This window comes from Lissotriton helveticus, chromosome 10 (assembly GCF_964261635.1).
Source record: "Lissotriton helveticus chromosome 10, aLisHel1.1, whole genome shotgun sequence".
Lineage (NCBI taxonomy): Eukaryota > Metazoa > Chordata > Amphibia > Caudata > Salamandridae > Lissotriton > Lissotriton helveticus.
The window spans coordinates 868,020,146-868,047,708 of NC_136071.1; the positions used below are offsets into that span (position 1 = coordinate 868,020,146).

Genomic DNA, 27,563 nt, shown 5'->3' on the forward strand with positions numbered 1-27,563 from the left:
CGAGCAGACGCCCTCTATACTAAATACAGAGGCATTCATCCATGTTTCGACAGGTCAGCCCGTACCAAGAGACTTAAAATTTGATATTGTCTTTTGGAATGTAGCGGGGCTTCATTCCAAAAAGCCAAATGATATTTGGCTAGATTTGGTGGGGAAACACAATATCGTGTGTTTACAAGAGACCTGGTCAACCACCCCAATTCATTTGGAGGGGTATGAGACTTATTTTTCGAATGCTTTGCCTTCTATTTTGGGAAGGCAGAAGGGGGGTCTAATAACGTACATATCAAACGTTTCTGCCTTCAAGGAGATTGTTTCATTGAGGTTGGAAAGTAACTATCAGATCCTCAAGCTAACTGTAAATAAGTCGTCCGTTTACTTCTTGGTCAATTTTTATAATAATCTCCATCAAGTTGACTTAATTGTTGTTTTAAATAATATTTTCTTTCTTTTACAAGAATTGCGAACTAAGTATTTTGGAAATCGTTTATATTGATCTGGGGCGGTGATTTTAATTTATCACTTTGCAAAATGAATAACAGTAATAACTGCGGAATCCAGGACGAGGGTGGGAATAATTGAACACATTTTTCCCACACTTAAGGGGCCGATTGTGATGGTGGACGGACCTGAGTCCGTCCGCCACCATAGAGTAGGAGGGACCGTCCGCAGGGGCTGCGGCGGTCCATCCGTGCAGATTAGGATGTGTCCGCCAGGGTGGCGGTCACATCCTCAATCTTTAACATTGCGGCGGGTGCAGCTTCAAGCTGCACCCGCCGCAATGTTAAAAATGCAGGCACGGCATTTGCGTGCTCAAAGCAGCAGGCACCGCGCGGTGCCTGTAGCTTTGTCCACGCAAATGCAGGGTCGTACCATAGGTACCCCCCATGTGCACCCCCCAACCCCCCTTCCCCAAGGGGGCCCGCAACGGGCCCCCGAAGTCAATGTCCGTATGCTTTTCCACGGCGGAAAAGCCGCCATAGAAAAGCATATGAATTCCGCCATCCTAATATGGCTGGCGGTGTCTGATAGACACCGCCAGCCATGTTAATGCTTTTCCGCCGCGGTCGGAAGGCGACCGCGGCGGAAAAGCGGCGGACAGATTTAAAGACCCACCAGCCATCCTAATTTGGCGGTGGGTCTTGCCAGCATCCGCGGTGGTTTTCCCGCATCCTCCGGGCCGGCGGTGGCTTCCGCCGGCCCGGAGGATGCGGGAAATCCGCCATCCTAATGTCCCCCTTATATTGGCAACCGCATGAACGAGATCCTCTTTGCAATGGAGCTGGGTTTTGCTAATGAATTGGTAGTTCCCCCAGTTACTTTTTTCCCTCCACATTTATTGGGAGGGGGCTCACTAGTACAATTGATTATATACTTGTTTCTTATAGTATTGTACCAATTATGCGGAAGTTTGATACAATTAACAATGCAACTAGCGATCACTTCCCAATAGTCTTTCATTATTGTTAGCAACAGCTTCGGGGAAGCCTGACCATTTGAGCCTTCTGGACCAACAAACTTTGAAATGAGATAGGCTAAATGGTTTTTCCTTAAAATGGGAAAAAATTGATCCAGCCTTAATGACAGCTAATGTGGTTAAGCGAGCTTTGCCCCTACTTGAAACCTGCCTTAATCCCAACACTTCCCATGAAGAAATATTGTCCAGCTATATAATCATTACTAGAATTGTACAAGAAGAACTAAGTCAAAAACAATCAAAAAAAGGGAATTCTAAAAAGGGATGGTTTAACACAGAGTGTACAAAAGCTTACTCGAGACTAAAAATTGCACTCCATAAAACCACTCGGAATAAAGATGAGATCACTTGACTTCGAAAGGCCTATAATGTGGCCCTAAAAACCCAAAAAACTGAAATAAGAAATGGTTTATGGGAATAACTACATAAAAGTTGTTCTATGAACGATAGTGCCAATTTTTGGAGAGTAGTTAAAAACCCCTTCCTTATAGATATGAATGATTCCCCTAAAATAGATGTTGCTGTGGACAGTAAAACATGGGTCAATCACTTTTCCCAAATATTTAGCATGACTCCTCATGTAAATTTGGAACAATCCGAAAAAGATGGGAGGGAAGTATTGCCTACACAGTCAGTATATCCAATCCCTCTAGCTTTTACACACACAGAGGTGACTAACGCTCTAATGGCTTCTAAATCTGGAAAAGCACCGGGACCCGATGGGGTCCCGGTGGATTTTTTTAAATATATTTCGGATTTATGGTCCCCTATTCTCACAAGAGTGCTTGAAGCTGCCAACACGGTAGGCCTAGTTGAATCTGCTTTTATTTTAGTACCGATTTTTAAAAAGGACGACCGACATAGCCCTGCGTGCTAGCGACCCATATCCCTCCTAGATTCCCGTGGCAAGGTCGCAGGCTGTATCCTTCTAGAACGTCTCCAGGATTGGGCCACCGACCATAAAATAATTTCCGATTTACGGTACGGGTTTCGCAAAGAATTGGGCACTGTGGAGCAAGCTTTGAATCTTTCACTCCTATTGGGGAAATACGCTCGAGCTAAAGGGGGGTACTTGCACATGGCCTATGTTGATCTGACTGCGGCTTTCGATTGCGTCAGCCACACAAAATTGTGGTCAATAATTATGGCAATGGGTATTGATCCACCACTGGTAAATTTCCTTCGTGAGCTATATTCGGGTGCATCAGCAAGAGTCAGGTATGGACTTAGGGGAGAACTTACCGAATCGTTTCGGGTGGAGAAGGGGGTGAGGCAAGGCTGTGTCCTGGCTCCCTTCTTATTCACCCTTTATACCAATGGGCTAGAATCAGTAATGTTGGAAGGGAGTCAGGACCTGCCTACCATCGGTCGGCGTCCAATACCGGCACTATTATACGCCAACGATGCGGTGATCATGGCAAGAACTCCTCTGCAGCCCCAGCGTGTCCTAGACAAATACTGTAGCTTCATGGCGAGTTTGGACCTTATGGTTAATATAAAAAAGACTTACGTAATGCACGCAGGCCCCAGAACAAAAATGACAAAAGACATTTTTATTATCAAGTTAGAGTGTACGACTTCGTATCCCTATTTAGGGATTTTAATTGATAATAAGTCCTCATGGACGCAGGCTATAAATGCGAGGAAACTATTATTCCTCAGGGCTACCACGGCTCTTGTAGCATTTGCCCAGAAGATAGGGAAGAGGTCCCCCCGGAAATGATAAAGATATATCAAGCGAAATGTATTAGTGTAGCCAGTTATGGCGCAGGGGTGTCGGGCCACGCCAATGTGGATGTTTTACAGAAGATTGAGAATAGCTTCCTAAGATATTTACTCGCAGTCCCACAGAGTTCCTCAACATATTGTTGCCACTTAGAGTTGGGGTTGGAATATATATCCTATATTGTTAGAATCCAACCAATTCTGTTATGGCATCGTGTCTGGTCATCGGAACAGTGTGAATTGCCACGAGGCCTTATTCAAGACTGCCTCATGTTAGATAAAATGAATAAGATCAGCTGGCTAGTCTTCGTGAAAACATTTCTGGATGATTTAGGCCTCGTGAGATATTGTAATCATCCACAAACCATATCTGAGATATCGAGGAAAGAATTAAAAAGATATGCTTGTTGCATCTAGGGCAGCTGCGACTTTCTAGTGAGATTGGTAAAAGTTCAGTGTAACATGCCTTAGCTATCCAGACCACTTTTACTGTACAGCCATATTTAACGTACAATCTGAATACATATGAAAAAATTTTATTATCTCGTTTTAGATTCAATATTTTTCATTGTTTAATAACTTTCCCGCAACAGAATGACTGGTCTAGGAATCTAACTGTATGTCTATGTGATGATGTTTCCTTACAATCTCCAATCCACACAGTGCTATTTTGTAGATTTTATGTAAATCCACGAAGCCGATGGATAATCCCGATATTGAGATCAATGGGTTTACGATGTTGTCGCCCAGCTTTCCTCGTGCTTCAACTTCTAGAAAACAAATTGTATGCTAAGTCTATAGCCTGCTTTCTGAAGTTCTGTGTTAAACATCGCTCTAATCTTGGTTAATTCTTGACGCACCTGCCCTTTGACTTGAAGCACTCTGTTTTAATCGTCTCTTTTTTAATCACTTAATTTGCAATGCACTGACTGTACTAATTGTATTTATTGCTTGAAAAATGATTTTATCTGTACTTTTATGGTTTTTCTACAAATTATGGAAACCGAATAAAGGAATTTGAATGAATGAATTAATGACTCTAGAGTAAAGAATAGAGGGAGTACATGTAGTACACTTTTTAATTCCATCACTTTCACAACTCACAGAATTACCAGCTCCGCTGCAGTTGCAGGCGTCGAAGCACACCTGAGTGACACTCGGTCACTTGGGTGGACCCCGATGATGAAGCATGTCAAATCAAATCAAATTATCTTTATTCGGTTTTTCATAGTTATCGAAATACCATAAAAGTCCATAAAATACGTTTTTTACATAGTTTGTTTAAAAACAGATAAAACCAATTTGACATTATTGTCTGTTAAAATCTAGTTGTACATATATTTACAGTTTCATGGGTAGGTTATAAAACATCGTATGAAGTACAGTGTCAATTACGCTTACGCTTGTTAGTTGTATTACAACTACTCCAACCAGATCAGAGTCATCACAGTTCATAAAACCTGTACATTTGTCAAAGATTGGTACGATGTCTAATACAGAATTTGAGAAAGTGGACTATAGATGTTGCTATAAGTTCATTTTCTAAGTACTGGAGAGCCAAAAAGGCTGGGCGACCCTGACGCATCCCCAGTTCTTTCAGAAGCGGAACTATCCATTGCCTGCGTGGTGTTATATAAAACTTGCAAAAAAAGAGTACATGTATAGTAGATTGTGGGGAAATAAAATCACAGGGACAAGACGACAAATTTGAGGACCAATCATTTTGGGAGGGAAAAGAAATCATGCGAAGGAACATATTAAACCTAAATCGGGTCAACAAAAATTTTCCATACTGATTTATATTATACTGTAAGTATGGCTGGATAGTAAAAACAGTTTGCGCTAACAAGATTTGTTGGACAGAGGATTTCCCTATCTCGTTTAATAAACGCAGTTGTCCCAGATGTGTCAAACAGGCTGTCTTTAATTCTTTCCTTGAAAGGTCCAATATTGTTGTTGGATCGTTAAAAAATCTTGTAAGACCTATATCTTTTAGAAATGCCTTAACATATGCCAACCATTTAATCTTCCCCAGGTTTTCAAGCTTCATACAGTCCTGAACAATCGATCTTGTCAAATGACATTGTTCCGTAACCCAAATACGGCGCCGCAGCATAACTGGTTGGATTTTTATGGTGTCTGATATGTAATCCAACCCCAATTCAAGATGACACCCGTATGTTGTGGTACTGTTCGGCACTGCCAGCAAGTATCTTAGGAATGAGTTTTCAATTTTCTGGAGCTGGTCAGCGTTTACACGTCCCCAAACCCCTGCTCCTCAGGTTGCAGCACTGACACATTTTGCGCTATATATCTTGAGCATTTCTGCTGGTGGTCTCTTTCCCAGTTTCTGCGCAAATGCTTTTAATGCAGTTGTGGCCCTTAGGAATACTAGTTTTCTTGAATTAATAGCTTCCCTACACTTAAATGCGTCGTCAATAAAAATCCCTAAATAGCGGTATGTTGTTGTTCGATCAAGGGCAACATTATTCACATAAATATTCTTAACTTTTCAACGTTTTAGGCCAGCATGCATCACATAGGTTTTTCTTATATTTACTTTAAGATTCAGACTTGCCATAAACAAACAATACTTATCCAGAACCCGTTGGAGCTGGACTGGGGTTCTGGCAAGAATGACCGCGTCGTCGGCGTATAATAAAGCTGGTATCTGCCAATGAGCAATTGTGGGAAGATCTTCACTGCCCTCAAGCATGGCAACCTCAAGTCCGTTGGTATACATGGTAAATAGGAAGGGGGCCAGCACACACCCTTGTCTGACCCCCTTCTCCACCACAAAACTATCCGTTAGTTTGCCTTTGGTCCCAAATCTTACTTTTCCTGTAGCTCCTGTATATAATTCTCGCAGGAAGTTGACAACTGAAGGGTCTATTCCCATTTGTAAGATGATTGTCCACAGCCTTGAATGTATAACACAGTCAAATGCTGCGGACAAATCAACATATACCATGTGTAGGGAGCTTCCCTTGGCCTGGACGTACTTTCCTGCCAACAAAGTCAGGTTCAAGGCCTGGTCCACCGTGCTTAATCCTTCCCTAAACCCATATTGTAAGTCTGAGATTACGTTCTGATTGTTAGTCCACTCCTGGAGACGGTCGAGAAGAATGCGTCCAGCCATCTTCCCAAGTGAACCCAGGAGTGAAATGGGTCGGTAATAAGATGGACTATTTCTATCTCCTTTTTTAAAAATAGGAACCAGTGTTGAGGTTGACCAAGATTCGATTAAGCCAACCTCTTTAGCAGCATTTAACACATTGGTAAGTATCGGGGACCATAAGTCTGAATTATATTTGAAGAGGTCCACTGGGACCCCGTCCGGTCAAGGAGCCTTTCCGGATTTAGAGGTTTTTATTGCGTTTACTACTTCTTTATGCGAAAACTGCAGGCCTAGTAGGTATTGGACTTGGATCAAAGGTTCTGAGGGGTCTATTCCATGCCCTTTCTCCTGGCTAAATACATGGGCAAAATACTTCACCCATTCTTTAGCATCAATTGCAACATCTAAAGATGGTGAGTCTACTTTCTCGTGTAAAAAAGGGGACCTCACTATTTGCCAGAAGGCTGCACTATCCTTTAGTGTACTACTTTTCAGGAGTTGACTCCATAGATCAGCTTGTGCCTCCTTTTTTCTAATTTTTAAGGCTAATGCATAAGCCTTTCTTAATCTTTTGACCTCCTCCCTATCTCTCTTTTCTCTGGCTAGGGCCTTTTTTAGCTTTGTGTACACTTTTGTACATGTTGAACTAAACCAACCCTTTTTAACTTTCTTATTTTGTTTACAGTTTCGGGTTAGTTCTTTCTTTATATTTTCGACAATCCCACTGTAGCTAGCCAAAACTTGTTTTGGGGTGGCCAAAGGGTCGAGGCACTTTTCTATGGCTTGCTTGCTTTGTCTAACTATTTTAGTAGTTACAGATTCCTGATCAAGTTTCCCCCATTTTAACGTAAATCCATTTAACCGGTCTAATGTTAGCTCCTGCTGGTCTAACAGGTTTAACTGAGAAATTTCTCCTCTACTTTGGACTTCCTGTAAGACAACACTTATGGGGAAATGATCACTGAGCACATTGTTGACAGTTTCAAAGTTATCGATGTATGAAGCCTTACTAGACGAAACTAAAACATAGTCTATTAGGCTTTTCAGACCCCTTCCATTAAATGTTGGAAAAATATAACTGGGGGGGTCTTTAGCTCATTAGCAAACCCCATATCTGTTTCAACCATTATCTCGTTCATTTTATTGCCCTCTACCGTATGTGTAAAATGTGTTAAACCATTTTCCTCATCGTCAAAGATCCCACAATTAAGGGTGTTACTCTTTTTGCATAGATGTAAGTTAAAATCACCACCCCAAACTAATGTAGGGGAATCGTTTATATACTTTATTCGTAGATCCTGCAGCAAGAGAGAAATCTCATTTATCAACACTGTTACTTCGCCTGAGTTCAAGTTATTATAAACGTTTACGAGAATATAAACAGCTTGTCTATTTCTTCGTAAAATTATTAGTTGGTAGTTTTGCTCTAGCTTTAGAGGGATAATTTCCTCGCAGGTCAGGATATTTGAGACATATGTGATTAGACCACCCTTACTTCTGCCAGCGGTCGATCTTTTTGCTGCAGAAAAAGATGTCTTATAGCCCAATAGGTGGATCGGATCGTTAAGCCACGTTTCTTGAAAGCAGATTATATTGCTCAAATTTACCAGATTAAAAAAACTATTATCAGTGTGTTTTGGGGCTAGACCCGCTATATTCCAAAACATTATCCTTAATTGTGAGTCAGGTGTTTTGGAAAAAGAAGGCATGTGTTGAGTCTGCAAGTTATCTTGTGTCACTCTCTTGGTGGGGTCTCTTGTTATTGCTTTATTTACTGCTTTGGAGGGGGATCCCAAACTGTATAGGCTATCTTTTTCAATACTAAAAATTCTGTAAGTATTCTCTAATGCTACTAGCTCTTCTTCTTGTGCAGCTAATATGTTTGGTTTAATAAATGACTTATTGGATAGAATTGGTGTGTCAATTGGTATAAAAGTTGTCTCGGGAGATCGGTCGTTTATAGAGCTTTCAGATGTTTGAGCAGGTTTGTCATTGTGATTCCTTGGACCTACACAAACCTGCTCAGAACATAATGATGGTCAATCAACCATCTCTAAACAGTTGTATCTATTAGAAGTTGGTATACCACCCCAACCTTCCCTAAACACTAAATCTCTCCTGTCATTGCCTGACCAGTCTGCCCGTTCACTTCTCCCATACCTATTGCCTACTTGGTTCCAATCAATCAATCAATCAATCATAGCATTTATATAGCGCACTACTCACCCGGAGGGTCTCAAGGCGCTGGTCCTTCGATATAGCGGGCTACTGGTGGGTAGAAGAAAGATAGGCGTTTGGTACTTATTCCATCCTTTTTTTCCAAGGAGCCCCATGAGCAGATGTGATCCACCACACGGGGATCCTCGAAATTGACTATAATACAGTCACCCGAAGTTCTTTTCAGTTCGTGGCCAATCCAGGGAACCCTACGCACCGTGATAATCCTGCTGACACAATTTTGTGGCAGTGGTCTATTGACATTCAGCCAATGGTGAACCTTATTTTTTAGGGACCAACTGGGTTCCTCAGTGTTATAACTTAGCTCAGGAACCCCCGTCATAATAACTACGAATGGACTCGCTTTAGGCGGAAGATTTATTGGAGGGTTTGTGGGCTGGCTCCCCCCTCCCTTAGCCCGTTCTCCCATGTGGTTATTTCTCGAAGGATGGTTACTTAAGACAGCATTTTTGGGAAGATCTTTAGTAGGGTTGTTTATTGGGGCTTGATTTTTTTGTGATTCAGGAACCTTTTTAGTCAAGTCTTGAGGAGGCTTTACTTTTGAAGCTGTAAGTCCGACAGGGAAACTTTTGGTACATTGCCCTGACGTGGTATTGGCAGTCTTATTTTTTGTGCCCCCTGCCATCCCTAACCCTTCTGGTTGTTTGGGTTCTTCACGGTTAGGGTCATTGCTGCTAGTTGTTTCTCGATAGTGGTGAGGCTCACTTGGATTGGCTGTAGTTGGATCTTAATTATTTCTTCTATCCTGGCCAATAATTGATTGTTGACATCAAATACTTTGCATCTGCCACCCGTGTCACCACCCGTGTTATCAGCCTCGGTGTTGTTATCAGTAGCGTTGGGGTCCACAATACTTAAGAGGGGATTAGTTGTATCGTTTTCAATGTTCCGTTCATTCGGAGGGTTACTCTGCTCCCTTAAATCTGATGTAATTCTTCCCACCCCCTGAGTGTGAGACAGTGTCTTAGCTGCATTTTTATGCGTTTTTTTACTTGTTTTTTACTTGGTCTCCTCCGCTTCGGGATTACACCTTCCCTTATCCCCCTTGGTTGAACCGGTATAGGATCCACCCGAACTGGGCTAGCAAAGATGTCGGGCGTTGTTTCAAGAGCCCGACTCAATTGCGAGTCCAGCAGCGATATGGACGCCGACAAATCCACCAAGTTGGGCATACCATGGATGTCTACGCGTGTTTCCAGTACAGCAACCTTCTCCCGCTGATGAATAGGAGTTTGCGCTAGCGCCAAGGGACCTAACGAGGACCGTTTTGCTTGAGCTAGGTCTTGCGATACTCGTCGGTCCAGGAGTATTATACCCTGGTCTATTGCTTCATTAGCCCTGATAATGAATTGGTCGATCGGGTCAGTAATCTGAGCCAAACTTTGTGTCGTTTTCCTCCTGCTACCTCTAGTTGACATATTTCACAATACACAGTAGACCGGTTATTAAAAGAGCAAACAAACAGTTTTTTCTCCAGAAAGCAATGCGGTAGTGCAAACAAGCAAAAATGAAGTCGCAGTCAATAGATATAAGTTGAAACGTTAGAAAGGTGGCCCAGTCCAGTCTTACCCGGTCTTTGACGGGCTTGGACGGGCCCGCCCTTGGCCCGGGCTTCGCCCGGCGTCCCGCGAGGCGGGGTTTACGCTCTTTTTATGCGCCTCCTGGCGCGGTTTGTTGAAGCGTGGAGCGCATGGGGTGATGGGAAATGTGGTCCCAGTCCGCACTCCGCTCGGCGGCCACACTAGGCAGATGACAAGCACTAGAGAGGGGGCGGGAGGCAGGCGGGCAGCTCCGGTGTCTCACAGATGGTTTAAAGGGCGAAGCTGCACTATATCCTGATGGCAAGGCAAGGCAAGAGTTTCTCCAAAATTAAGCAGCAAACAGGAGCATGTCACCAACCAGGTTGGTGAGTGAGGGGTTTATAAAAAGAAAAAAAAAATTCTTTACTTGCATCTCTTTCCTTCCACATTTGATCACTAGGACACTGCGTCCTGAGGATGCTCCTTCATTTGTTTTTGTAAACTTCAATGGACCCTGTATATACATTTGATAACACATCAAAACCAGGCAAGAAGTGGAGGGCAAACATGCAAAAGAGGCACTTTCTCACAATAAACATGCAAGCCTCATCAACGGAATGCTTGTTGATCTTGTTCATAAATGAAGATTAATTTGTTTTCTATGTGCACAGTCAGCAAAAATAAACTCGAAATTTCAAAAATAGTAAATCATGAGCGTGTCCTCATTTGATTCAATGAAAGCACTAAGCATAAACACTGCACCGCGATCTATATTTTTTAAAGGTCTGTTAAAGGTCAGCAAGTCTGCAGACACATTAAGTGACGCGCACTGTAAGGTAAATTGGTCTACCGGCTTATCCCAACAATTTGCCCAGGTAAAAACCTCAAAGACAAATTATCTCTTTTTAAAGTTCACAGTAACCACTGATAATTTGTCACTGGTAAGACATTTTTCAAAAATGTGTTGCTCTAATTACCTGATGCCAATAAGTCATTAATCAGCACAAGGAAGTGTTCTTCTGGAACCTGGGCATCTGTTAACAGAAACACAGTGGGCATGTTCTTGGCTCCTGTCTTGATGTACAAGTTGGCAAGGTCTACCTGTAAGTAAAGGAAGGTATAATTTATTTTTTGCTAAAATTTTAACAAAGCGCCATATGCCTCCCGTGTAGCTCTGTGTGTTTCACGCCAAATTATTTCTGTTTACTTTTCGAAACATAGAAAACATTGCACGGTTTTAGCAGTTCAATGAAGTGAACCTGTGTTTTGGCACAACAATGTGCCAGAGCAGCTAAGGAAAGGCTGTTAATCAATGAAAACACATCTTTGTGTAGTGCAGTCTGATATTGCAGTAGGGTTGCCAAGCAATTCCCAATGAAGCCTCCCTAATTGCTCAAACAACAACCAGCCACTACGAGCAATGCCTGCAGCATGTTTTTGTTTATGCAGATTGCACATGTGATGCCTTTTGTATTTGTAGATCGACACATCTATGTTACAGCAAAATGTAATTTTGCAAACATTCTAAAGTACGCCTGTAAAAGCCATAATGGTCATGGCAAAAATATTCTGTAAATTAGGATGTTGTATTCTTGCACATTAAAAAGTGCACTACAAAATTACCGTTTATACATAACGCAACTTAAGTATGAAAGTCCATCACGCATATTTCTTTTTCAGATGTTAATTGAAATCAAACCCAGCGTATAAAAACTGTGCTATCCAGTCTTTGGGGCCGATTAGGATGGAGGATTTTCCGCCTCCTCCGGGCCGGCGGAAGCCACCTCCGGCCCGGAGGAGGCGGAAAATCCTCTGCGGAGTCACCAAAGACCCACCGCCGCATTACGATGGCTGGTGGGTCTTGGTTTCTGTCCGCTGCTTTTCCGCCGCAGGTCAGATTACAACCGCGGCGGAAAAGCTCTCATTTGGCTGGCAGTGTCTATCAGACACCACCAGCCAAATTAGGAAACATTTGTAAACATGCTTTTCCGCGGCAGTTTTTCCGCCGTGGAAAAGCATGTGTACTTTTGATTATGGGGGCCCGTTGCGGGCCCCCAGGGTGTAGGCGGGTGGGGGGTGCACATGGGGGGTACCTATGGTACCCCCCAGCATTTACATGCACAAAGTGGCAGGCACCGCGCGGTGCCTGCCGCTTTGTGCATGTAAATGTTAAACATGCACTTTTAACATTGCGGCGGGTGCTGCTTGAAGCAGCACCCGCCGCAATGTTAAATATCCAGGATGTGACCGCCAGGGTGGCGGTCACATCCTAATTTGCACGGAGGGACCGCCGCAGCCCATGCGGACGGTCCCTCCACCTCTGGGATGGCGGACGGACGCAAGTCCGTCCGCCATCCTAATCGGCCCCTTTGTGTTTAAACAGGAGTACATTTACAGGGTTGCGAACAGCAAATGTCACACCACGAGATGAGAACTATGGATTGCTAATCTAAGGCAACATGTGAAAAGTGTATAGCGCATCTACACTGCTAAATTATTGTGGCTTTATTGCAGGGTCAGTCTGAGAAAGAAAACACCCTCTGTCATCAAAAGGAAGGTACTCCCTCCCCCCCGCTTCGGAGAAGATAGCAAAAAAAGTTACAAATCGGAGCAATTTTCAACTTGTCCTGAAACGCTGTATAGGTGTTTTGAAATGTATGGGAGCTTGCATGCATTTGTGCTTGCTACATGTAATGCTTGTGAAATTACGCATCAACAGGAAAAACCATCCCACAAGACCGCTTAACAGGCCCACATTAATCTCAAAAAAAGCCCCACGCACTAACCTGTCCGATAAGCCCTTTTGGCCCAGCCAGATTGCTCTATAAGGCCGCCGACCCTGCTTTATGGAGGTGCCCATTGCATGTTTAAACATGTACTGGCAAAGCAAATAGGCGTGGCATTAGGCACCAGAATTTTGGCATTTTGTTTCTCATGGATTTGCAAATTTTTATTGTTCGAGAACCTACCGGGGCCACATCGATGCTTAATAAAACATTGGCTGATGGCAAAAATGTTTTTGGGTCTTAAAAAACACGCAGATTACCATAGTACTCTCGAACACGGATGGGAATTACTTTGTGTCAATGGTTGAAGTGGGCTGATGCACTGCCCCCTTGACAAACGGTGAATGACACAACCATAGACCAATGGATGAAGTCTGGCTTAAAACTCCTATAGTTAATATTTTTTGTAAAACAAAAGGTATTTGCTAACACAGACCTAAAAAAAGTCAACAGGGTCTGCCACTGGCTGGTAGTGTCTTGCCTTTGTAAAAGAACGCATGAAAGACAAGCATTTGCAATGCAATAGGTCTCGCATTTGCGAGATTTTGAGCTATTGGCATTGTAAATGACAATGCCTTTTATTTATGTGTTTAAAAACCTGCAATAATAAAAGGCATTGCCATTTACAATACCAATGGGTCAAAGTTTCGAAAATGCGAGACCTATTGCACTGCAAATGCTTTTTTCTTTTGTAACTGGTCTAGTTTCTGACACCTTTTGATTTTATCATGGTAGAGACTGCCGAATGAAACTAATGGCACTAATTCCATTTTAAATGAGAGTTGTTGCTCAGTCAACTTTTTCAAGTCAAGGGCAGATACTTAAGGACTTTTGTCCCTAAACTTAAACATAGTGACACCCACCGGTATTTCTCTGCTGACATCTGGGTGCGGCATGTCATTGTGCAAATGTAAGTACTGTCCTGTTAACCACCTATGCCAATCCTGAGAATGCTGCAAAGAGGTATTTGTCCAGTAGTGGGTGGATTGCCCTTCTCAGCATAGTAAACTTCGCCAAAATCAGCAAAGGAAAAAAAATCTTTTGCATAGGTGGATGAAGCCTTCCTTAACTTCATATTTTTTCTTCCATAGTCACTGTTACGCATGTTATCGATACTGCACTAACTCACTGATCCAACTCACTATTTGCACACTTTATGGAATGTCTACTTGATGAAGATGGGTCCCAAGCCAGTGCGTGAATTTCAAAACGTGAATGTGGATGCCACGAAACTTAAGACTTATGTGGTTCTACATCAAAATTAGTCTGTGGTCATGCCCACTCGCACGCAAGTTTGCCCACATGTCCCATACTTCCCAGGTTTGTGTGCACTGGGCATCAATGATGGGTCCCGGGGGGTATGCATAGTTCTTCAGAGAAGCACCCATCGAACGCACACTTTCTGGCGCAAGTGTACTTTTCGAGAGAATAAAAGGAAGGAAAAAAGCTGCGTATATCCTTGTGAATAACCTCCTTTAACTGGCGGAGGTTCAGGGCTGCTTAGATTTACAGTTGCAAAAAACAGGAACAATTTCAAAAATTTTCAAACAAGGCAATTTTGTTACTTTCGGTATTTTGCTTCTTTAACTCGAAGGCATGCAACTTGACAGCTAAGAGAGTTCTCTAAACCATCAAATAAATATCAGGCTGTGTCCCTCGAATACTCCGGTTACCTGTTACTGCAAAGTCAGGCTTGTTGGCAAGAAAAGAAAACATTTAACGTCATCAGGGTATTTGTAAAGCGCTCTAATGGTGACATGATATATAAAATTGCAAAAACAAACAAAAACATTTCTGGTACCATCGAGAAATAGTACAACCAAAAGACTGCTGGTTTCATAAACAAGGAGCGAGGGGCGTGGACCAGACGCCTTGGTAAAAAAACAACGAAGTAGACCCTACATTAAAAGATACCGCCCTGCAGCGGAAGTTAACTGTAGTTGGTCGATGCTGCTTTCTCCAGAAACGGGAGGAAACAAAAGTGACGTATCGGACCACTAGCCAACAATGAGCGAGATAAGAAGAGCAATGCCAGATTTCACCAATGGCAAGCAACAAAACAAAGAGAAACGCAATGGGTGGAGTTTCCCTAGTAATACTGATTACGTAATGCCTCCTCGAGGCAGTGCATGCGCTGCCTATGCAAGACCTAGAAAAAGGGAAGAAAGGCAACACAGACAGAAATTGAAAGAAAGACAGATAAAAACTGAAGAAAGAAAGAAATTCAGACAGAAGGGAAAGGCAGAAATACATGACATAAGGAAAGAAAGACAAAAGGCAAGAAAGAAAAATGAAAGAAAGAAGGTAAGAAATACAAAATGAAAGAAGGAAAGAAGCCTAGAAATAAGGTAAGAACAAAGTCAAAAAGCAAGTAAGAATGAAAGGAAAAAGAAAAAGAAGGAAAGAAAAACAATCAAAGGAAAAATGAAGGAAGACAAGAAAAATGAAAAAAGAAAAAACAAGAAAGCAAGTTGGCAAAACAGATTGGAAAGAAAGAAAGCCAATAGACAAGAAAGGAAGGCAAGAAAAGCAAGAAAGAGATAAAAACAAAAACCAACGAAACAAAGAAGTCAAGAATAAAACAAAGGCAAGAAAAGCAAGAAAGAAGAAAAATTAAGAAAGAAAGAAGGAAGAGAAGACAACAGGAAGGAAAGAAAGAATACAAGAAAGAACGGAAAAAGAACAATGGAGAAAGAAAGGAAGGAAAAAAGAAGGCAAGAACAAAAGAAAGAACCCATAATGTAGGACAGAGCAGTTTCAAATGGGCGCAATCTGTAAAGCTGTGAAATCGCAGTAGTGAGATAAACAATAAGGCACTCCAAAAGACATTTAGAACACCATTGATAAAAGACAGAAGCTGATAAGACTGGATGTCATTGGCTACTTTAAAAGTGCCCTGCTATCAGGCTCTAAACACAAAGGCAACACTAAAGTAATAGAGAAAAATCAAAAACACTGGCATGGCCTTCTAAGCAGATGTGCTCCTTGTGTACAAAAAAATGCAGCCACTGAAAGGGCAGTTATCCAGTGTCTTAACCCCTTCGACGCTCATGACGAGCTGGGCTCGTCATGAGGTAGCCTCCTCGCACGCTCATGACGAGCCCAGCTCGTCATGAATAAAGGGATTTACAAATTCTCAGCGTACGGGGGGGGGAATCATGCCGCACGCATGCGGTTAAGTAGGCTGACCCATTGTCCCATGCTGTATGATGTAGGGGGCAGAAGCAAAATGTGAATGACAACAGACTAATGAGTTAAGAGGGCTGGCTGAAAGCACCTTTAAGTAAGTATATTATAGACATAATTTTAGAAAAATTAAAAGGTCTTGGCTAATGCCAAAACAAAAAAACACCAAGGCAGTAAAATATGCAGTGGCCTTTAATCTGAGGGACATAGAAATCCAGATTTGGAAGTCAATAGTAGTTTGCGCCTGAACCACAATTGGAACACATGCTGTAGTATTGGCCTGATAATGTGATGCTACCCACAAACGTTAGCAGGTAAAACCTGATGAAATCTGTGTGTGAAAAATGCAGGATTTCAAATTTGCTACTAGAAAAACGTGATATCGCTGCCTTAGCACCTTGGGTGCTCATGGCACACAGTGCTCGTGTGCTCATGACGAGCTCAGCTCGTCATGACACCCAGCCCCTGACATCCCTCTGGTGCAGGCACCAGAGGGATTCCCTTTTCTCCCCCAAAGCCTCGGGAGCTGGGGAAGAGCTTCCCCAGCTCCCGAGGCCTCCCCCTGGTTTCCCTGAAATGACAATCAGCGCGCACGTCGCGCTGACGTCATTTCAGTGAAACCGAAACTGAAATGAGCCAAGAGGCTCATTTCAGTTTCAGTTTCTCTGTTCTCAGGGGGCTATCTCAGCCCCCTGAGCACGTAGAAACTCAGGAGAGGTATCGTTGGAAAGGGGAGAATCTCCCCTTTCTAATGGTACCCCTCCCATTTCAGACATTTTTGTGTGGAAAAGTGTTGCATCACTGGGCTCTCACAAATTTCCTACCACCCAGCGTTCCCCCAGGTCTCCCGAAAAAAATGATGCCTCACTCGTGCCATATCTCCCTGGAAGCCCCCGGGGCAACACTTTTCCACACACAAATGTCTGAAAAAAGTGATTTTTTTTCAGCTATAATTGAGGGTTGCAGGGGATTCTGGGTAAGGAAACTTTGGGGGATCCATGCAAGCCATACCTCCTTGGAAGCCCGCGGGTATCCACTTTAAAACAAATTATGGGTTTGGTAGGTTTCCCTAGATGGCCGCCGAGCACGGGGCCAAAGACCCAGGAGACCCTCCTTGCAAAACCAGGTGGTTGGGAGATTGGCAATTTTGATGTCGCCTCACTACGTTTTGGGCCCTTGCCTGCCGCGGGTACTTGGGCCTCCCACACAAGTGAGGCACCATTTTTATCGGGAGACCTGGGGGAATGCTGGGTGGTAGGAAATTTGTGTGAGCCTGATGATGCCACACTTTCAAACACAAAAATGTGAGATAAAAATTATTTTTTCAGCTAAAATTGAGGTTGGCAAGGGATTCTGGGTAAGGAAACGTTGGGGAATCCAGGCAAGCCATACCTCCTTGGAAGCCCCTGGGTGTCTAGTTTTAAGAAATGTGTGGGCTTGGTAGGTTTCCCTAAATGGCCGCTGAGCACGGGGCCAAAACAAAAACTCAGGGGACCCCCCTTGCAAAACCAGGTGGTTTTGAGATAGGCAATTTTGATGTCGCCTCATTTCGTTTTTGGCCCTTGCCTGTCGCGGGTACTTGGGCCTCCCACACAAATGAGGCCCCATTTTCATTGGCAGAGCTGTGGCAATGCTGGATGGTAGGAAATTTGTGTGAGCCCGGTGATGCCACACTTTCCCACACACAAATGTCCGAGAAAAGTGATTTTTTTCAGTTAAAATTGAGGTTTGCAAGGGATTCTGGGTAAGGAAACTTTGGGGGATCCATGCAAGCCATACCTCCTTGGAAGCCCCCGGGTGTCTAGTTTTCAGAAATGTGTGGGTTTGGTAGGTTTCCTTAAATGGTCACCGAGCACGGGGCCAAAAACCTAGGTGACCCCCCTTGCAAAACCAGGTGGTTGTGAGATAGGCAATTTTGATGTCGCCTCACTACGTTTTGGGCCCTTGCCTGTCGTGGGTATTTGGGCCTCCCACACAAGTGAGCCACCATTTTTATCAGGAGACCTGGGGGAATACCGGGTGGTAGGAAATGTGTGTGAGCCCAGTGATGCCACACTTTCCCACACAAAAATGTCTGAAAAAAGTGAACTTTACATACCTTCCTGGAAGCCCCCGGGTGTCTACTTTTCAGAAATGTGTGGGTTTGGTAGGTTTCCCTAGGTGCCGGCAGAGCTAGGGTTCACAAGGAACTGCTAGGCGCTTTGCTAAAAAAGGGTCATTTTTTACTGCGAAATTGAGGTATGACCACGTTGCGGTTTGCACTGTTTCCTTTTGCAGGCACTAGGCTGACCCACACAAGTGAGGTACCATTTTTCTCGGAAGACTTAGCGGAAGGCGGGGTGGGTGGAAATTTGTGGATCCAAGCATATTCCAGAACTTTCCACCACAGAAATGTGTGGAAAATGTGTTTTTTTGGGTATGTTTCAGGTTTGCAAGGGATTCTGGGTAACATAACCTGGTGGGAGGCAGTCAAGTCACCCCATCCTGGATTCACTTGGTTGCTAATTTTCAAAAATGTATAGTTTTGCTAGGTTTCCCTAGGTGCCGGCAGAGCTAGGCTTCAAAAACTACAGCTAGACACTTTGCCAAAACAGGGTAATTTTTCACTGCGAAATTGAGGTGTGACCACGTTGCGCTTTGTGCCGTTTCCTGTTGTAGGCATTAGGTGGACTCACACAAGTGTGGTACCATTTTTCTCGTAAGACTTTGGGGAACGCAGGGTGGGTAGAAATTTGTGGATCCATGCAGATTCCAGGACTTTCCACCACAGAAATGTGGGGAAAATGTGGGCTTTTTGATAATTGTTTAGGTTTGCAAGGGATTTTGGGCAACAGAAGCTAGTGAAAGGCAGTCAAGTCACCCCATACTGGATTCCCCTGGGTGTCTAGTTTTAAAAAATGTATAGGTTTGCTCGGTTTTCCTAGGTACCGGCGGAGCTAGTGTTCAAAAACTACAGCTAGACACTTGGCAAAAAAAGGGTACATTTTCATTGTGAAAATGTGGTGTGTTCACGTTGGGTTTTGAGCCATTTACTGTTGTGGTCAGTATGCCTACCCACACAAGTGAGGTACCATTTTTATCAAGAGACTCAGGGTAAATCATATTTGTAAAGAAACTGTTATTACCTATTGATTTTCGATGCATTTCTGCCTTCCGAATGAAAGACATTATGTAAAAAAGAAGTAATTTTGAAAAATGACCGATAATTCTCATGCTAGTATGAGTATTCCCAATTTCGAAAATGTGCAGATATGTACTGTTTCTAAACTCTATAATTTGTTCCCATTTCAGAAATACATAGGTGTCTTTCATACCAATGTTTCCATGTATACATTTTCCCACAATAATTGCTATATACCCGGTACATAATAAAAAGCCATTGCAAATTGCTGCTCAGTTTTTGACTCTGGGTTTGTCTGGTTCTTGGTGAACCTACAAGTCCTATATATCCCCACAACCAGGAAGGTCCACCGGATGTAATAGTATATTGCTTTCAAAGAGCTGTCATAATTACAAGAAGTTACAGGTTAAAATGGTGACACAAAAGGCTGTTTTTTTCAAATAATTTTCAATATTTCCAAAATGTAACTGTAAGTTTCTATAAAGAAACCTTAATGGATCTACACAGATGACCCCTTGCTGAATTCAAAATTTAGTCTACTATTCTTAAAAGCACATTTTCCGTAATGGGCTATTTCTACACTGGGAACAGCAATCAAATACCCTGCACAATTAAAATATAAATCGGAAATGTCTTGTGAGCGGTAGACAGGGAACATATCTGAACATCAAGTCGCAAATTGCTTGTAAGGAGAGAAGGCCCCTGATGCTAGCGATTCTAATTGTGTTAAAATGTTCCATGAAAGAACCAGCAACACAGAGCAACTCCTTAGAAAGTACAATGCATTGTGATTGGCCAACCTGATGGTTTATTTTGGCCTTTTTTGCATTCCATATTTTCTTATTTCTAAATAATTTTACTAAATTAGTCCCATGAATAACTATTTTTTTTTTTTTTTTTTGTCCTCATTCCCGCCCTTGGTATCTAAGTCGTGGTGCGTAGAGATAGGCGTACTGTCACAGTTAAACTGGTGAGGGCATTAGATGTTACGAGGTTGGTCGCCCCACAGTATTACACTATGCTCATATGGCACCACATCAAGATAACCCTCGGGGTGGTTTGCTGCAGTCAAATACCCAATCGTGTGTCAAATCGCCCTATTGGGTATACAAACATGCAAAAAGAAGATAGCCAAACAGCGTAATCATTGGACTTCGGGGAAAAAACCTGCTGAACCCTGGAATTCTGATGCAACCCCAAAAATAATAAGAGAGTAACATGGCCGGACTTGGGAACCTAATGCAGTAGTGAGTGTAAGACAGACCGCATCCCAGAACGAACATAGCAGAGGGCAGTCATAAAACATATGAAGATCTGAAGCTGCTCCCAGACCGCATTTAGGGCATGCCACCACTGGACTGTTTGGGAACTTCGAAAGTCTCTCAGGCGAATAGTATGCCCTATGTAGAGTAAAAAGATGGTTTCGACGTAGCCATGATGGTTTTACTATGTTCCACAAGATCTTAACCTCTTCAGCGCGACCGCGTTTCCCCCTCCGGTGCTGGGCGGTAATAGAAACGGGCGTGGTCATGACGGAACGGTTCCGTCATGAGCACAGCTCAACCGTAGCTCATGACGGAACCGTTCCGTCATGAGCATGGAAGGGGTTAAAGGACTCAAACCATAGATTCTCCACATTTTGATTTGTGATGTGTGCGGCCCACAATGTATCAGGCAGATGGAACTCGCCATCGACCTCCTCCAATAGTAAGTTGTACCGGAATGAGACCTCTTTTTTTGCTGCAGGCTTGTCAATTAAGAGGGAGACCATATTGTTATTCCCCCCTAGCTGAAATCGGCCCTTAACAGAAATCTGTGAGAGTGCCCAGCTTCGTATTTGGAGGTATTTAAACTTGGAGAGCCCTGGCCCTATCCTAGAAAGTAACACATCCCGCGGGAGTAAGCTGCCCTCCACAAAAAGATCACCCCACTCCTCCAATCCTGCCTCTCTCAAAGGTGCTGCAAGACCGTCCAAGAGCCAGCTCGGGGACCCAGGTGAATTCCAAAGTGGAGATCTACCAGAAAAATAATCTAGTTGTATGGAACGCCTAAGTTTCAACCATGTTTTAGATATATCTCGCAATATCTTCATTTTTATTTTTTTTTAAAACTTGGGGTCGCCAAATTTAAACAAAAATGCATGTTCAGCTATTTTTTCCCCTCTAAGCAGTGCTGTAAACATATGCCCACAGGCTGAATTAGTGGGTAATTTTAACAACATCCTAGCATGCAAGAATTGAAAAGCCCATGCATATAACTGGATGTCGGGGGCTGCCAAACCACCTTTTTCCCTACGGCGCCTTAATTTCTTCCAAGATATTCTAGGGATGTGATCATTCCAAATAAAAGAACTTATATCACTTTGGAGTTTGGCAATCATAGAGGGTTCAAAAAGAAGAGGGATAGTATTAAACAAGAAAGTAACTTTAGGAAGAATAGTCATCTTAACTAGGTTGGCTCTACCCAATAGCGACAAAGGAAGCGAAGACCATGATTTCATCAATCTACGGCACTCTTTAGTAATAAGCGAAAAATTTGCTGGAACTATTTCGTTTATATCGTTATATATATTCAAGCCCAAGTACCATAAAACCGGGCTTAGCTGAGCCCCTGCCACAGGCTCCGGGTCGTTCCAGACCATGATATCAGTCTTCGAAGCATTAATTTCGTACCCAGACACGTTACCGTATTCCTGGGCCAGAGCAATTATAGCTGGGAAAGCCGAACGGAGTTCAGAAGTAAAAACAAGTACGTCATCTGCGTACAAAGATACCTTCTTCTCCCATCCCTCAAAAGTAAATGGCTTGATGTTGGAGTCATCACGTAGCCGTTGAGCAAATGGCTCAATATATAGATCAAATAGGAGGGGAGAAAGAGGGCAGCCCTGACGGGTGCCCCTCGTGATGTTGAATGGGTTAGTCAATTAACCATTGACTAACAGAGAGGCAGATGGATTTTGGTACAAAAGTCTCACTGCACGTCTAAATTTTTCGCCGATGTTAAATTTTCCTAAGACTTCCGCTAGGTATATCCAATTGACCCTATCGAAAGCCTTGGTGGCATCAAGGGTAAGATCAGCCAGTGGGAGAGATTTTACAGAAGCCATATCAATTGCTCCTATGAGATCATAGGTCAATTCATAAAGCTGGCGTCCCTTTACAAATCCCTTTTGATCTGAGTGCAGGATACCCGGAGCGACTGCCCCCAATCTATTTGCTAATACTGACGCAAAGATTTTGTAATCCGAATTCAGGATGGAAATTGGTCTATATGACCCACTACAAGTTGCCGGTTTTCCTGGTTTTAATATTAGTGTTATTGAAGCACTATTCCAAGAAGTGGGAGGGATCATACCATCTTGGAGGATGTTATTAAACAGTTCAGTCAGAAAAGGGAGGATTGTTGAATTCAGGGCCTTATAAATTTCTGATGGCAAGCCATCTGGGCCAGATGCCCTTCCCTTTTTACAATTATTAATTGCTAATCTGACTTCTTCCTGGGAAATCGGATCATCCAAAACAGCCCGTTGTTCTAATGAAAGTACGGGAAGAGAAACTCCCATCAACCAATCCGCAACTTGTTCAGTTACAATGTTTTTGTCCTCTCGGTATATTTCACTAAAAAATTCCCGGAGAACCTCCCTAATTTCTTCATCAGTGGAGTATGTTACTCCATTGGAAATAATTGAATAGATGTTGTTTCTGACCTGCTCCGTCTTTATTTTCCAGGCTAGCAACTTTCCCGCCCCCTCACTATACTCAAAATGAGCCAATTTGCTTGCCTCCCATCTCCCTTGAACACGTGCATTCAGAACTGAGCCCAATTCCCCCTTTAGAATAACTACTTTATTTTGCAACTCCAGTATTTTGGTCAAGGGGGCCTCCGGGTGCATAGCAATTTCTGTCTGTAATGTAACCATTTCCATTTCTAAAGAAGTCACAGCTTCTCTGTAGATTTTATTTTTATGTGCAGCTTTATTTGTTATTAGGCCCCTTAAAAAGGCCTTTAATGAATCCCATACATTACCAAAAGAAGCTGTTCCAACATTATCCCTCAGGAAATGCTGCACCTCCACATTAAGGACACTATTAACATCCGACGAGAAAAGCAATGAGCGGTCAAATGACCAGTTTCTCATATGCCTCTTAGGGAAACCCACCCAGTTCTAAATAAATAGCCGCATGGTCTGATAGATGAAAAGGGAGATGAGAAACTGATGTCACTAAATGAACCAAGGACTGACTAATCAAAATAAAATCGATTCTTGACCGATGGTGGTATCTATAATTACGAAAAGTAACACCTTGTTGTTGTCCATGCAAGGATCTCCAGATGTCATTGTATCCTAGTTGCTTTATGGTATCCTTCAGTAAAGACCTGGTTTTAGATAAAGATCTGCCACGGTTAGATGGGGACTTATCCAATATGGGATCTAGAACTATATTAAAATCTCCTGCCAGAATAACCGGCTCAGGAAATGAATACAGGTGGGAGAAAAGGGTCTTCAAAGCTGATGGGTCATCTTGATTTGGACCATAGTATCCTATGATGGTAATTGGGGACCCTGCTATGATCACTGATGCAATTACCCACCTTCCACCAGGGTCAACCAGTTTAGAAACCAACCTAGCTTTTACTGATTTTTTAAAAATTATAGCCACACCTCTAATATGAACAGATTGTGAGGTCGTTACACATAAATCAATCCACCTATTCTTTTTAACCAACTGTGCCATTTCAGGTTCATCCAGATGAGTTTCCTGGAGTACTATAATCTGTGCATCAGCGTCTCGAAGATACTGCATAATGTTGTTTTTTCTGGGACTTACACGTAATCCGTTGGTATTCCAGGATAGGATAGCTAATCTACTTGTTGTAACGAAAGAACCACTCCCAGCCTTTTACCAACAAAGACAACATAGTTAGACAACAAGGATCATTAGTTACATACCACCAGGGAAAGAGAAAGACAGTCATATATTCTTCATAGCGCACCCAGATGCAAAAAACTGGATTAGACCGAAAATAAGGACGTTTTTGAATTTTTTCCCTAGAACCGCCCCCCCTGTGCCCCGAACCCCCCCACCCCTCCTGAGGAACCCTTGCTCTATCTATCTGGATGAACCAGAAGATAACTATTATCTTTAAAAAAAAACTGAGGTAATGAGGGGAGGTAATATTCAGCATGTAGCTAATGCAGAGCACTCAAAGATACATTTCTGTCGTAGAAAACTCACCATTGTAGCGTAACTGATGAACCTGTCTATGAGAGAGAGACAGGGCTTTAAGTGGGATGAAAAAACTGGGGGGTCTCTCAAAGGGCCATGGCCAATGTAATTAAGGGTGTGACTTTAAACACATAAGCTAAAAATCTGTGCTTAGCGTAGTGTGTGTATTAGGCTGTTACTGTCAATGCATCCAGATATATGATACAACAAGTAACATTATACTTACAACAAGTCAGGACTATTGGGTTTGTCAATGGTTGTTAGTTACATAAGATAAATAAGCAGCAACTATGGTTTGTATATAATATTGAAAAAGCTTCCAAAGTGCTAAATAGACATACAAGCATTTGCAATGCAATAGGTCTCGCACTTGCGAGATTTTGAGCTATCGGCATTGTATATGACACTGCCTTTTATTAAAGTGTTTAAAAAACCTGCACTAATAAAAGTCATTGTCAATTACAATAGGTCAAAGTTTTGAAAATGCGAGACCTGTTGCATTACAAATGCTTATTTTACATTGTTTTATATAGTCCCAAGCAGGCCTCCAGGGCGTTGGGTGCTGTCCAGAAGAGGTTTTAACTTAGGCAGTAGCAGGACCCTGACACTGAAATAAGCAATTTCCAAGCAGGCTGGAATCCAATAAAGTGTAGTCCACAAGTACCATTTTTAGAACAAAAACTAGATGATTTTAAATTGAGAGGCAAGAGACAGCTGAAACTATAAACACGTATGAAAAAATCATCTAGAACCGAAATGTTGCTTTTTACATGCCCTTAAGTGTTTACGAAATGCAAAGTATTAGCTGTAGTAGGGTGTGTGACTTGTCACAAATCATATTCTGTGCAGTGGCAGAGCAAGGGTGCCATGTACCCTGGTGTAATAGAAGAAAACAGATCTGTCTGTTGGTTTCTAAAAGCCGCCATAACTGGGATGCAATATCTCATCCCTGGGCATTACTTCTCCTGTTGCTCTAATGATAGCCCCACCCATGTATGAACCGTGAACAATCATCACATTTACATAAAGGGGTGCACACATGCAATTGGTGCATTCTGTAACTTATGCTGCGCTGTGCAGCTAAACCCATGAACCTGCGGGTTGCGACGTGCACTAACACTGAAAAGAGTGAGCACAAATACACCAATGACATATGCACAGCTTTATTCTCGGGACTCGAGTGCTAATATTACATTGCATTCTTGTTGCGTTAACAAATGCAGCTGAAATGGTTATTCCTCTCACACTTTTTGTACCACTGCACATAGTTATATATTTCAGGGCATTAATGGCCATCACAATGCAATAGTCCGCACAGGGACGTTTTTCATTGGCTTGTTTTAAAACTTCCTATCAAGCAGAGAACAAAAGCATTGTACTACTACATAGTAGATTTACAGTTCATACACGAAAGAAGAGTCAAACTAGCTAACAAAACATCTTCTTCTTTATGTCTCCAAGCACTGATTTTTATAACCAGACTAACTAGGCAAAGGGATTGATCACGGTCCACAGGCAGAAGAGACTGTTAGACCAGGTATTTTAGGCTCTGGTGTGAAAGGCTGCGGATATACAACATTTTCCCGAAACATAATACTCTGGCGTGGAGTGAAGAGTAAAATTCTGGGGCATATTATCAGGGATGGCGTTAAAAATTATCGCTGATTTAGCGGCAGACCACTGCCGCTAAAGTGGCGATAATGGGCTTGATAATATGCCCTTGAGAATACCAATAGAAGTCCATGTTCTGGTGTGAACATGGGCTTCTATTGGAATTCTCCAGGGCATATTATCAAGCCCATTATTGCCGCTTTAGTGGCAGTTTTCTGCCACTAAACCGGCGATAATTTTAACGCCGCCCTTGATAATATGCCCCTCTATTCTCACTTTGGCCAGCTGAATGCTAAAATAAGCACAACATCCCTTTACAAGATGACCAAAGGAGGACAAGGTCTGTGAAAAAACGGTGAAGCAAGCCGAGCCCACATATCAAGAATGACAGGGATACAACCAAGAAAATGAACTTAAAGCGGGTGCAGTACTGAAACATGAAGGGCGGGGCCTCATCGCCCCCGTCTCGCACAGTTTAGTGTCCTATTAATGTACATTTACAGTGACAGGAAAGCCTGAGCAGAGAGAACCGCAGTCTCAAACCGAAACAAGCAACCAGAGCACAAGGCCTAAAACGAGAACATGTGTCTGGCTTCATGGGGGCAAAGAGTGACTGACAGATGCTTTTTCCAGGAGGAGAAACCTTGAATGCCTTAGAAGCTCTAGGTCCATGGAGAGAGCAGCGAGAGAGGAGCTGCTCTGGGGTGTGAACAGGGCACAGGTCCTAAAAAAGAAGTGAGGGGACGCTGACGTCACGACAGGAAGTGATGTCACGAAAGGTGGCTTGCACCATCAGACTCACTGCCCCCCCTCGCTCACCCCTTAGATGCGATTGCATGTGAGAAGCCAGCGCCTGGGCAGCGCTCTGAATGAGCTCCGATCTTGCCCCAGAGAGGCCAAAGAGTGAATGTGTGGCTCCGTTTGCTCCAGTAATCGAGCTCCTGGTAAAATAAGTGGGGGGACGCCGTCCACCCGCATGGTACCCCAACTTGAGCCCTGGGTGTGACTAAACAGACAGAGACAAAGGACCAACAAACAAGCAACACTGTCACAGCTCAATCAGTGAAGAGGGATGGAGTTTGGGGACACACAAGCAAAACCGAGAAATCCTCTCTTTGAAGTCAGGGTAGAAAACAAACATGAGCTTGAAAACAGCATCTGCCATCTGTCCTTTTTCTTTGAATGCACAGCAAATGTGACTAGATAAAAAGATTTAAAGGCCTTCTTACAAAAACTGAGAGACTGGGTGAAAACAGCACCAATCCTGTGAATTGCTTTTTCAAGAACATAAAAAGGAGTTCCTGATCAGATGTTAAAATGGTCACCAGTGTATTTATATAGTACTTAGTGCCTGCTCTCAGGGACGGCTAAACACAGGAAGAGGCATGACAAATGCATGCCATGAATAAATGGGGAGACAGAATATAAGAGTGACAATTGAGCCAGCAATTGGGGTGGACTGTAATCACACAAAGGAGTATATACTAACGTATATATAAAAGGTCTAGAAAGCTAAAAAACATGACCTTTGTGAGATTTGACCTGTTTAACAA

At 42.9% G+C, this 27,563-nt stretch overlaps 1 protein-coding gene across 1 annotated transcript in view; it reads right to left on the reverse strand.

The window, feature by feature from the left end:
* The window catches only part of DNAH11 (dynein axonemal heavy chain 11), a 3,642,058-nt gene that overhangs the window by 1,412,253 nt on the left and 2,202,242 nt on the right, over nt 1–27,563 (reverse strand). The window contains exon 54 of the mRNA XM_078663510.1: nt 11,056–11,179. Coding sequence (XP_078519636.1) covers nt 11,056–11,179 — 124 coding nt within the window. The remainder of the gene's footprint in view (nt 1–11,055; nt 11,180–27,563) is intronic.